The sequence below is a fragment of the Eurytemora carolleeae genome, unplaced genomic scaffold (assembly GCF_000591075.1).
Source record: "Eurytemora carolleeae unplaced genomic scaffold, Eaff_2.0 scaffold1021, whole genome shotgun sequence".
In the NCBI taxonomy this organism is placed as follows: domain Eukaryota; kingdom Metazoa; phylum Arthropoda; class Copepoda; order Calanoida; family Temoridae; genus Eurytemora; species Eurytemora carolleeae.
In genome coordinates this window covers 220,032-233,230 of record NW_019396999.1, presented here as the reverse complement: position 1 = coordinate 233,230, position 13,199 = coordinate 220,032, and the positions used below count along the sequence as shown (strand labels likewise).

At 32.3% G+C, this 13,199-nt stretch overlaps 1 protein-coding gene across 3 annotated transcripts in view; it reads right to left on the bottom strand.

The window, feature by feature from the left end:
- The window catches only part of LOC111710928 (uncharacterized), a 15,419-nt gene extending 4,117 nt beyond the window's left edge, over window positions 1–11,302 (bottom strand). The window contains exons 1-9 of one of the 3 annotated variants that reach the window (XM_023485134.1): window positions 11,193–11,302; window positions 9,483–9,555; window positions 6,976–7,689; window positions 6,497–6,607; window positions 4,883–5,026; window positions 4,653–4,688; window positions 3,444–3,510; window positions 2,559–2,635; window positions 1,768–1,829 (exon numbers count right to left, since the gene is read on the bottom strand). In XM_023485134.1, coding sequence (XP_023340902.1) covers window positions 1,768–1,829; window positions 2,559–2,635; window positions 3,444–3,510; window positions 4,653–4,688; window positions 4,883–5,026; window positions 6,497–6,607; window positions 6,976–7,689; window positions 9,483–9,522 — 1,251 coding nt within the window. In that variant the 5' untranslated portion in view covers window positions 9,523–9,555; window positions 11,193–11,302. The remainder of the gene's footprint in view (window positions 1–1,767; window positions 1,830–2,558; window positions 2,636–3,443; window positions 3,511–4,652; window positions 4,689–4,882; window positions 5,027–6,496; window positions 6,608–6,975; window positions 7,690–9,482; window positions 9,556–11,192) is intronic. The other 2 variants (XM_023485136.1, XM_023485135.1) reach the window with 2 other exon arrangements.
- Between the last annotated feature and the right edge of the window lie 1,897 nt (window positions 11,303–13,199).

Here is a 13,199-nt window from a genome sequence, read left to right as displayed (position 1 = left end):
TCTTCATTTTAGTTATTCCTCCCCTGATCAAAGCTCCCTTCAATTCAATCCCTGACTGGGTAGGATTACCATGCGGGATATAGAATAAAGATTAAATAAATTTGTAGATTAACAGACATATAAGAGTTCCCCGTTCAAAAGTCAGAACTTTTGTCAAGTGAATCTCGGAGTAAGACGTTAATATCCATCTTATATACAACCAATGGGTAATTTCTATTCATTTTCTATGTTGATAATACCCTGCAGGGATAACTTCAATTGAGGGATCAACCACCTTTTTTCAAATATACAGGTTTTTCCCGGTTTTGAATATTTAGCTCGTCGATTTCTGTGAGTTAAATATTTAGCTTTTAACTTGAAGATAAGGTTTAAATTAGATTACAAGCGGCATTTAAGCTGAAACTTAACATTTAACTGGTAACTTCGTTCTTTTGGACTCTGGATATTCACGGTGATCCACCAAAAAATCCAAACTTTAGGATAAATTTTATATATAAGACTTAAATTTTGCAATCTTATAACATTCCGTTACAGAAAAAAATCAAATCTCAAAATATCAGGATTTATTGGAGTATTTTGTTATTTAAAATTAAAGTTCAATTTATTATTATAGCGAAAATTTAATAAAGGATTTTAACAACAAAGAAAAAAAATAAGGACCCGTCTACTAAAAACTACTTCAGTATAAAATTTAACAGGTTCAATATAATATCCCTTATCACTATAGGTTATTTCATCCACCATTTTTTCTTGGATCTGAAAAGCAAAATCCATATCTCCGGTCTCCGAACGGAGACATTGAAGATTTGATCTCATATCCTGTTCCTAGAGCATCAGATGAGTATACATGCAAAAGTAGAACCGGCTAGCACCATTATTTACTGAGATATTGAAAAATGTCATTGATGCAACGCCTCCTTTTCTGATGCATTTTTAGATTATTAGACTAAACTTAATTCATGTTTTCTTTGAAGGGAATTATTTTTAATCTAAAAGAAAATTTGCACACATATTTGGTTAAATTGTTATGGAGTAGGTATTTGATTCAAAACTTTACTATTTGTCCAGACAATTATCTGACATATTTTGTAAATATTTATAGCTAGTCTTATTTTAGATTTCTCAATAGGAAATACATATTTGGTTCTGAATATATATATGTTACAAGGAAAATGGCTTGGGGAGGGGGGGTACCTCCCCTCCCCAATAGATTTTGGCATTGCACCCTTACCATGAAACTTCTTGGCTATTAAGAAGTCAGGGAACGTGAACGGTTGAAAGACCGATGGTGTTATTAAAAATCTTAATTAACCTATAATTATTTATAATAGCTGAAGTACTCGGCTCGGTTTAAAAAAAAAAAAAATTTTTTTGCCTTGTTAACCCCGGGATACCCATTAGCGAATCCCTCAAAAAATATTGTACATTTTTTTTAACTCAGTGTTAGGGGTGCTGTTTAGTCAAAACTTGCTTACTTCTGTGCTTAAACATTTAGTGGTAAATCTTTAGTAAACTATTAAAATACTCAATTGATTGCAGTGATGTATAAATAAAAACTACAGATGTGAATTTTTACCAAAAATCCATGTCATTAAAACCCCTACCTTCTATTCCTAACCACATCATTTGTATATAAAGATGAGTTTGCCTTGAAAACTTAGTCTAAGAGTAATTAATGAAAATCCATACTTTTACCAATCCCTTTTCCAGGGAGAGGGGGGGGGTCGTAGGGTTAGGGACAACCTCCCAGTTTTTTTATTGAGTTACCTTGAACCCTGGGAACAATTTGCTTGCTCCGGCTCCTTCAGTGGCTAAAGCTCCAAATGTGCCTGAGGAAGAAACTATTAAGTATCCCTGAGGTACTTGAGGCTAGAAAACCATTGGTCAATTTCTTATTCATTTAACCATAGATACAACTATAGGTCGTATCTATCTATCTACAGTGTATCTAAAGTGTAATCATAGTATATGGTTCTACCAATGGAAGAGCGTCTAAGAAATTGGCCACATATGGACGTGAACGAAAATGGAGAAGATATCACGGTTTTACTAAGTGTATAACTGTTAAATCTGTCTATTATGAAGCGTCTGCAATTTCAGGGGCTACAGAAACCCACCCCTCAAACAGATCCCGTTTGTATACATACACATTACACAAACAGGATCTGCTGTTAAATTCAGACAATGTCCTGCTTCGTCTCTGCTGAATAAATAATTTCTAGGATGCCATTGTGAATCGTATAGATACTTCTTTAAATTATTCATCTCAAAGAATCCGGGGAAATGCATAATAAAGTTGCACACTCTCGATGCGCTCCAATTTAAGGATTGAATCCGCATATGACGTCACTGATTATAGAGGCGAGAGTGACGTCATTTGCGGATTCAATTAATCAATGCTAAGGAGACGACATTTTCCGCACATTTTTGACCGCATCGAGAGTTTAAGTAACCTTATTATACATCCTTGGCTAGAATGGTTTCGATAAATTTATGAAAATGAAAAAAAATCATGAACTGAGCCTTTAATACTGAATTTCAATATATTGGTGAGTTACCTGAGGCTAGAAGACCATGTGGATGTGAACCGAATATATAATTCTTACTAGGATCCAACTCTACAGTTTTTATCAATCTAAAGAACATTTTTTTTTTTTAAATTAACAATGAAAATATTAGAAAACCCGGAAAATATACAAGATATTTTGTGCTTAGCACAAATTAAATGTGTAATGCGTATTGTACACTGTATCAGTCACTAAGTACATGTGTATTATACACGGTATCTGTCACTGAGTACATGTGTATTGTTTACTGTATCGGTCACTAAGTACATGTGTATTGTTTACTGTATCAGTCACTAAGTACAAAGCAATTAGTATTTTAACATTTAACATGTACAATATGGTTCATTGCTCATTGGACAATGTTCATTATTAACAGGTTAGAAGTGTTAAGTCATTGGTCATTTCTCACTACTCATTTGTCATAACTCATTTGTCATAACTCGTACCATATCTCATTTGTCATAACTCATTTGTCAAAACTCATTTGTCATAACTCATTTGTCATAACTCATTTGTCATATCTCATTTGTCATAACTTATTTTTCAAACTCATTTGTCATAACTCATTTGTCATAACTCATTTGTCAGATCTCATATGTCATAACTCATTTGTCAAAACTCATTTGTCATAACCATTTGTCATAACTCATTTGTCATAACTCATTTGTCATAACTCATTTGTCAAAACTCATTTGTCAAAACTCATTTTTCATAACTCATTTGTCATAACTTATTTGTCATAACTCATTTGGCATTGCTCATTTATCATTACTCATTACTCATTGCTCATTTTTTTCATTACTTATTTGTCATTGCTCATTTGTCATTGCTCAATTTTCATTACTTATTTGTCATTGCCCATTTGTCCTTACTCACCTGATTGGGAAATAGTTAACGTAATGTCTCCACAAAGACCAGTTTCTCACCCAATCCTTGATCCAATCTAAGAAACAAATTAAAAGAGAGCTATTGATGCAACAGCTTTGTAATTCTTTACTGGACATTTTACTTGTTTTTGCTGTGATTTAGGTTAGTTTTGGAACAAACCTTGATTTGTTTTTTATAAACTTTTCAAAATTATTTATTCCAAATATTTACTTTTCTCAAACTGCTTGAAACTTTGACCTTAAGCAAACACTATATGCAGACAATGAACTGCAATGATTGATTAGTTACCGGTTGAGTTGACATATTATATTTTCTTCTCGGATAAAAATATTCAAAGTAGTTTAATAAAAGCAAACAACAGAATACAGTTTTGAATTGTTGGAAGTTAACAGTGTTTGTGTTGTTTCTTATAGAAGTGCTAAACCCACAAAATGAACAAAGTTATTTATCAAAACTTTAATTAAGAGGTCGACATTCATTTGAATACAATCCTGAAAACTTTAGAATGAGATATTCTTAATCATGATCGATTAATCTGATTATCCAATGTACACACTTTCGATTTTCTTCTTAGAATCCTCTATTTGGATATATCTAATGTATAAAAGTTACGCTTGATAACAATTACAGATGCAATTCTATATCGATTGGACTAATATCCGATTGAATTAAAGTCAGCTGTTCACAAGCCGGCTTTTAGAGCATTTAAACAAATATAAATTTAATCATGAAATTATTAAACAACAAATTTTAGGACTATTGTCATTTTGAACGTTAGTTCTTAATAAACATTTATTCATTACTAACGTTCGTTCAATCGATATTTAGTTCAATTGGTATGACACCATCAACACCAGAAATCAAAACCGGTTTTTCAAAAGTTAACGAGTACATCTTAACATGACGCGCTGATTGGTTAAATTTTTAACTTCTTTCTTAAATATCGAATACGTTTTAAAATAATCTTGGGTTTAGTAAAACCAAGAGTTTAAGCGTTAATCTTAATATCCACGTCGTCGTCAATCTAAAGTTTTCAGCTCAGCTGCTGTATTTTATAAGATTGATATCAATTACAATTAATATATATATAAATATATAAATATAAAAGTGTATATATATATATATATTTACGCAAAATTTTGAAAGGGAACGTGCAAGCTGTATCTATGAGGAAATATTTATCGTCAATAATATTACCTGATCTCCCTCCTTGCTCCTGACATTTCCGATCCACTAATAAAGAAAACATTTTTTGAAAATGGAGTGATTTGGCTAAGTTTGTTCCTCTTTTAAAAAGTAAGAGAGGTCAGGAGATGTGAACTGTGCACATTTTTAAATTTTTGATTGCTTCAAACATGATCATATTTTTACATGTCTCAGAAGTTATGAATAGTTTAACAAACTTCTGTGTACGCCCCTGCACCTACCTATCATCCAGGTAAAATAAGCTAAGGCTATCCACCACCAGCTGGTGAACAGAGTCATGTATCCAAGAACCAGTGTGGATACAGTTCCCAGGAGAATAGCCATGCCAAACCATATAACCACTGATAACGTCTGAATTCTTCTTTCTAAACAGTACAGACGGTTTCAAATATACATACTCAGATCGTAGCACAAGTCAGATGAGCGTATGCATTCTCAGTCACACCAGTTCTAGACAGAATGCAGAGTAGCGCTAGATTTACATATTTAGAATTTTATAGCGTTGGTTAGAATGCATAAACCCTTGACTGACTGCAGTGCTCCAAGTTTAATTAAACAGTGCAGTGCAGAATCAAAATATGCACTTTCTAAATTCTAATGTAGTCCTAAAATACTCAGGATCAGGAAGGCCCACAAACAAAATATGAGCCAGTTAGTAAGGTAGAATTCAAAGACCAAGGTGTTGCGGTACTTCTAAGTCATGATAGGTTATAATTTGAATAACTCTGTTTGGATCTGGTAACATGGTTGGATCAGTATTCAGTCATGAGCTAAGCTGAAATAAACGAATTGTTAAACTCTTATCATGCAAGGTTAGAATGAACCCATAAATTTAGTTCACAATATTGTACTGTCCAAACGTATTTTGACATTGCAAAAACTTTGTTCCAAATTATGTACAAGAGTTTCCAATGTTAGAATTTATTTATAATTTCAAAATATTTACGGTTATTCCTTTTTTTAAACTGTACAGAATAATATTTAAAGATTTTTAAATTAATTAGTTTCAACTAAAGGTACTAAAATTTACCTTACATTTACTAGAATTAACCTAAATGTACTAGAATTTAAGGTATTGGAATTTAATTAAAGGTACTAAAATTTACATAAAGTATTAAATTTTACCTAATCACTAAAATTTACCTAAAATTAATAGAATGTACATGTGCTAAAATTTATCTAAAGGTACTATAATTTATCTAGAAGTACTAGAATTTATCTAAAGGTACTAGAATTTACCTAAGAGTGCTAGAATTTATCTAAAGGTACTAGAATTTACCTACGGGTACTAGAATTTATCTATAAATACTAGAATTTACCTGAGGGTACTAGAATTTACCTAATAGTATTAGAATTTCCCTAAGGGTACTAGAATTTATCTAAAAGTACTAGAATTTACCGAAGGGTACTAGAATTTATCTAAAAATACTAGAATTTACCTGAGGGAACTAGAATTTACCTAATAGTATTAGAATTTCCCTAAGGGTACTAGAATTTATCTAAAAGTATTAGAATTTACCTAAGGGTACTAGAATTTATCTAAAGATACTAGAATTTATCTAGAAGTATTAGAATTTACCTAAGGGTACTAGAATTTATCTAAAGGTACTAGAATTTATCTAGAAGTACTAGAATTTACCTAAAGGTGCTAGAATTTATCTAAAAGTACTAGAATTTACCTGAGGGTACTAGAATTTACCTGAGGGTACTAGAATTTGCCTGAGGGTACTAGAATTTACCTAAGTGTACTAGAATTTACCCAACAGTATTAGAATTTCCCTGAAGGTACTAGAATTTACCTATACTAGAGTTTACCTAATAGTTCTAGAATTTACCTAAGGGTACTAGAAGAGGAGCAAACTCAACTCCAAAAAGTTTCCATGATTTGCACATACTTGTAGATGCCATCTTCAAAAGCTGCTCAGAAGACACAGAATCTTCCTGCTCTAGATTGAAAAAAAAAATATTAAATAAGTAAGTTGAGTATCCATTTAAACTTAATTAAGTCCTCTATAAACTATTATCCAAAAAATGTATGAATCAAGTTCAATAATAGGTAGATGAAGCAGGAACCGAATTTAAAGCAGGAAGATTTTCTGAATTGTACTAAAAGAACCGGATAGAAACTATTCTTCAGTCCCACATACTATCTAGTGGGGTTCACATACACTTTATATTCGGCAATGTTTTTTAATCAATTGGAATGAAATATACAATAATAATAACATCTTAAGTTGTGCTAGTTGTGCTAGTTATTCATTCAGGTACCTTCCCACCTACCAGACTTATGTCTGGTATAAAATCTAATACTAACCTTCTGCTAGAGTCTTCAGAGGTTTTGCTGGATCATGGTCAATCTTACAGATGCCAGAATTCAGGCCAACATCTGAGATCTCCTTAGATTTTTCAAGGTTCAGACCAACATCTGAGATCTCCTTAGATTTTTCAGGGTTCAGACCAATATCTGAGATCTCCTTAGATTTTTCAGGGTTCAGACCAATATCTGAGATCTCGTTAGAGTTTTCGGGATTCAGGTTGATATCTGAGATCTGCTTGGAGTTTTTGGGATTAAGGAGATTATCCGAGATCTGCTTGGAGTTTATTATCAAGGCAGGTTTTGACTTATCGGTCAGTGTAGTTTTTGATTTATCGGTGAAGCAAGCGATTGTGCTACCATTTTTTATGGCAATATTTAGAGTCGCAATGTCGTTCTTTTCCAAATCCTGGTTTAGCTCTTGTTCCAGGCTTAAATCCAGCTTGTGTTCAAGGTCCTGTGTAAGATCCAAATCAAGATTAGGGTCCTGATTAGGATCCTGATCAAGAACTTTGAAACTGCTTGGGCTTCCTTTAACCAGGGTAGAATTCTGATCTGTCAGGATGATATCCCTTATTTCTTGGATATCTTGGTTTGGTTCCTGAACTGGGCTAGGATGTATGAAATCAGAAGAATTCAGACTTATTGTAGTATCATCTATAATAGCTTCTGTAGTTTCTAGATGATCATTGTTAGAGTCTTCACAACTTTTATCTGACATAACACATTAATTTATTTCATTAAGTTACCCTTAAAACCTTAATCTGATCAAAAATGTGGAAGATACTTAAAAAGAGCTAATTTCTTTGAGTCACTCCATTGCTTCTTATAAACAAGCCTTCTTGGGTAAAGATGGGCATCATCTAGGGTAGAGATGAGCATCTTCTAGGGTAGAGATAAGCATCTTCTAGGGTAGAGATGGGCATCTTTTACGGTAGAGATGGGCATCTTCTAGGGTAGAGATGGTCATCTTCTAGGGTAGAGATGGGCATCTTTTACGGTAGAGATGGGCATCTTCTAGGGTAGAGATGGTCATCTTCTAGGGTAGAGATGGGCATCTTTTACGGTAGAGATGGTCATCTTCTAGGGTAGAGAAGGGCATCTTCTACGGTAGAGATTGGCATCTTCTATGGTAGAGATGGGCATCATCTAGGGTAGAGATAAGCATCTTCTAGTGTAGAGATGGGCATCTTCTAGGGTAGAGATGGGCATCTTCTAGGGTAGAGATGGTCGTCTTCTAGGGTAGAGATGGGCATCTTTTATGGTAGAGATGGCCATCTTCTAGGGTAGAGAAGGGCATCTTCTACAGTAGAGATGGGTATCTTCTACGGTAGAGATGGGCATCTTCTACGGTAGAGATGGGCATCTTCTACGGTAGAGATGGGCATCTTCTACGGTAGAGATGGGCAACTTCTACGGTAGAGATGGGCGTCTTCTGTTTATTTCTGTTTAAAACAAACAATAAAAAACAAAAGCTAAAATTGTTCGAAGGAATTATCTGAACTAACAATTTGTTATTCAACCTTTAGAAAAAAATAACAGTTTTTTTGTACTTCCAGAACAATTTTTCGAACATATTACTGAACAACAAATTTACTTAACGATTATTCAGTGATAAAACGAAAGAAATAGATGGAAATTAGCAATAAATTTGAAAACAAAATAAATAAAATTTTCTTGAACAATTATAAAAAGTTGTGTGTAAGTTAAAAAAAGTAATTAGTTTGTTCACAAACGATTAACAAACAAAATGAAAAAGACGAACACGCCCATCTCTATTATAGGGTACCGTTGTAAATGGGGCATTGCCATCTTTACATGGAGGGTCACTTGAAGTTACGTTTAAAGCCCCTTTTAACACATCAAACGAAACTTTTCATCCAAAGACTTAAAGCAAAGACTAAGATTTTAAGAGATACTTGGTGGATGATTTTTCTTATGAACTCTTCTAACACATTTGATTTTAATGAACATGGTTACAATCTGTGCTTATATTATTTTCTAAATTTAAGTTAACATCGATTTTTATTTTTAAGGTTCCCATTACTTTACAGTACAATAAGATATGTGGGCGAGAACTCGAGAATCTTAAATTAAATATCTTCTATGAAAAATTTTACAAGTTTCCTAAAATATTTGTTTATGAAAATACCATGCAAATACCGTAATTTGAGAAATTCACAAACAAAAATTTACCTTTATGTTTTTCCTTTTTTAACCAGATAAAAGGCAAAAAAAAAGATTGGTAAAATTGTTTCTTTATTTTCCTTTTATTTTCGGATAAAATCTATCTATTATTGGCGATTTTCTGATTATCTCTAAAAATCTTCTCATTGATATTTTCGGCACACATTGTAAGACTATAGGAATTATTGAATCTTAATTCTTTTCAGACATTAATGTAAAATCCGGGAAAAAAGTTTATCATAATACTCGAGACTGTAAAAAATATCAAATAAAAAAGTTAAAATCTTTGGGAAAAATTTGAATAAGTGAATTATGTGTTCCTTTTGAAAGTTGTTGTGAAGCACTGCACAAGTTTTCCATCTTACTCTTCTTATCAAGAGTTCAATGGTCACCCTGTAATTATAGATACAAATTATATTCTAATTTAATTAAAGGGACACACAGACATAATTTATATAATGATCCTTCATTCAGAGACTGCACGCATATTATCCCAGTCACGTTCATGTGAGTAACAATGAAGATTCTAAAAACATGTTGAATTCTAAAAATTTACATCAATGTCTCTGAAATATTCTTATTTATCTCTAAAGCGACATTCATCCTTTATCAGACAAAAATTTAAATGTTGTGAATCGGACATGGTGCTAAAGTCACTTGAAATTACGTCTTCAGTTCCTTTAAGAATGTTATAATCATTAATATTTAAAGCTTAGGAAATCACCGAAGAAACTTTTTTTTCGCCGAAAATTTCGGATCTTTTACGAGAAAAATTGGGAAAAAAGAAATGCAAAAATTTCACGAAAAAATGCAAAAATTTCGCAAAAAAAGGGAAATTTTGTGGGAGAAATTAAAGCGAATATATTGTTTTAAAAAATACGGAAAAGAAAATATTAATTATGATTTAATAAAACCTCTCAAAGCAGAAAATTCCATAAATTTTCTGACGCAATTTATTGAACAACACTGAAATGGTATTTTCGTGAAATTTCGCATCGTTTCTGCTTTTTTCGCTTTTATTATTTTCGCGAAAAAATGCGAAATTTCGCGAAAAAGTTTGCAAAATACGAACGAAAACTTTTTACTGCTTTTATGATGCTATAATTATAAAAAATTAACTAAAAGTGCATGGAATAAACTAGGGGCAACAAACCCACCTCCCACTTTTTCAAAGTACAGATGCAAAGTATGATACAGTTTTATTATTAAATGCATGTCTTGCTATGTTAATAATTCAAACTATAGTTTTAAATGACCAAAGTTAGTTAACGAAGATAATCTAATCATCATGTTGACAGATTATGATAACCCATGCTGTAATGTTTGTTCATTTATATTCAAGATAAGGATTGGAGGGGGGGGGGAGGATACATTTTATGTCCCGGAAAATGTATCATTGGTCAAAATAATTAAAAAATTTTGCCAGCACAATTTTAAATATCAAAATATAAATTCGAGAGTTTTCTGAAAAATTTATTTCTTCGTTATCCCATTTTTTTATAAAAGTATACGCAAATCTATAAATATACTGTGCTTCTCTGTCTGTATGTTACTACCCAATAAACGTCAAAACGACTTAATCGATCAGGCTTAAATGACCTCTCCATGACCACGGAAAAGATCTACGGATGCTAAAAATTTAAAAAAGTTGTTTTAAAAATCTTTAATTTTTTTGTAAAATTTTGAAAATCCACGAAAAAATATTATGAAATCTGCGAACTTTTTATTTGTTATTGGTTTATAAAGTTTGAGAAAAAAGTTAGGAAATATCCTCTTTTTCATGATGATTATTTTAAATGCAGCATGACTAACAATAATGAAAGGAAAGCAAATAGCTGAACCACATTATACATGCAAAAAAACACTTGCAACGAGGTTTTTAAGTTTTTCGCTTGAATCTTTAAAAAAGATTAGCACATTTTACTCATTAAAACATTTAATTGCCAATTGGTCAGTGAATAGCATGAGATATATACATTTCTAAACAAGGCTTAGCATAGTCCAAATAAAAAGTTATAAAGAGTCCTTACATGCGTTGCCTTTTCAGAAGAGTTTATCGAGAAGTTTACATTCCAAGTTCCGACCACAACAATTAAACTAATAATAGACAAGTCATTTAAATCATGTGTACTGTAGTGTACAAATGTACTGCACATACTGTACACTGTACACTGCTTGTGTGTACAAAAGTCGGCGAATTTCAAGAAAGATATAAATCAGGAATATCCGTATGTTTGGTTTATACTGATGTGAAATTTCATCCAAGGATCCAAAAACCGCAGTAGATTTTTTGTAAACAAAAAGGGTTTCCAGTTTATTCCCAAGTAACAAAAGTGAGGAATTTCCCCAGATTCTCCAACCGTGGTGACTTTCTTTAAGGAATTTCCTAGGAATTTCTCGAGAATCATTTCCTGTAACTGATTCCTCGGAAATTCTCAAGAAATTCCCCAGAATTGGTCCCCAAGATGAGAGAAATTCCTGAGAATTTCTTGGGAATTTTTCTCAAGGAGTTCCTGAGAATTTCTCAGGAATTTTTCTCAAGAAATTCCTAAGAATTTCTCAGGAATACTTCTCCAGAAATTCCTGAGAAATTCTTATGACTTGGGCACCATGTTTACGGATTTGAAGGGGAATTTAATAAGAGAATTAGTTTCGAGAGATTCCTGGAAATTTCTCCAGAATTTCACCCAAAGACCTTCTGAGAAATTCTCCTGAATGCTTCTCCAGAAATTCCTGAGAAATTCTTTAGACTTGGCCACCAAGTTTACGCATTTTTAGGGGGATGAAATAAGAGAATAAGTTTCAAGAAATTCCTGAGAATTTCTCTGGATTTTTTTCAAGAAATTCCTAAGAATTTCTCAGGAATATTTCTCCGGAAATTCCTGAGAAATTCTCAGGACTTCATCACAGAATTTACAAGTTTCGTTTTTCTTCAATAGGTGTCTCTGAGGTTCTCTTCTATTATGCCCTTCCTTAACTAAATCTTTTTTTCTTTGCATCCTTATTATAGATAAAGAATAATAATTTACTTTAGAAAACTTTTACTTTTAAAAAAATATTTTGAAAATTTTTTTAATTTCTTATTTTTTCTTGACAATTCAGTTGTCTGAATAAACAAAATATACATGACAACTTCAGTAAGATCAAAAACCACTATAACATTCTGACTGAGAAGATGGTTATACTTCTAAACAGTTGGAGGGACAATATAGTTGTTAAGTTATTCACTACTATTGAGCCAAAGTCCTAGTTAGTGAATTTAATCAGAAATATGCTGAGAATATTTCAAAATATTCCTGAGGAACTCTTGAGAAAATCTTGGAAAAAGTTCCCAAGAATTTCCCAAGAATTTCGCTAGAAATTCCCAAGAATTTTTCCCAAATTTTGTCGACATCTTCTCCGGTTTTTCTGCAGTATTGGTAACACGAAATTCCCTGGAATTGGTTACAAGAAATTCCTGGAACTGGTTACAAGAAATTCCTTGGATAGAATTATGAGAATTTCCTCGGAATGGGTTACAAGAAATTCCTCGGACCTGGTTCCTCGGAATATCTGTCGACATTTTCACCAGATTTTCCTGTGAAAGATTTCTGGGATTTTTCGCAAAATTGTCACTTGGGTTCTGGGCAACCGTTTATTGTATTATTACAATTTTATCATTATTTTCATGATGAAACTATTTTTTTAGATTCTTACAAGTTTTTTTATTTTTATACCCTGTAAAACACATCTGAAGTACGCTGTTTACTTCATACTGGGACGGGCCGGGGTGGGGGATGGTGATTAGGGGGAGGTGGTATTTAAGCTTTTGAAAGCTAATCCAATAATTTGTTGTAACAACATCAAATACAATATTTTATTGTTTTGGTGTCGTCTTTCGAATGCAGAGTTTGCTGGTTCTCACTGTAACATATATACAAATGTATATAATAAACCAAAATATAGAACATCACTTTATTCTGTATTGTTTTGCTCTAAATCTTACAATTCCACAATATCAAGGTTTTTAATTGAAAATGTGATGTTTAACGACAAAT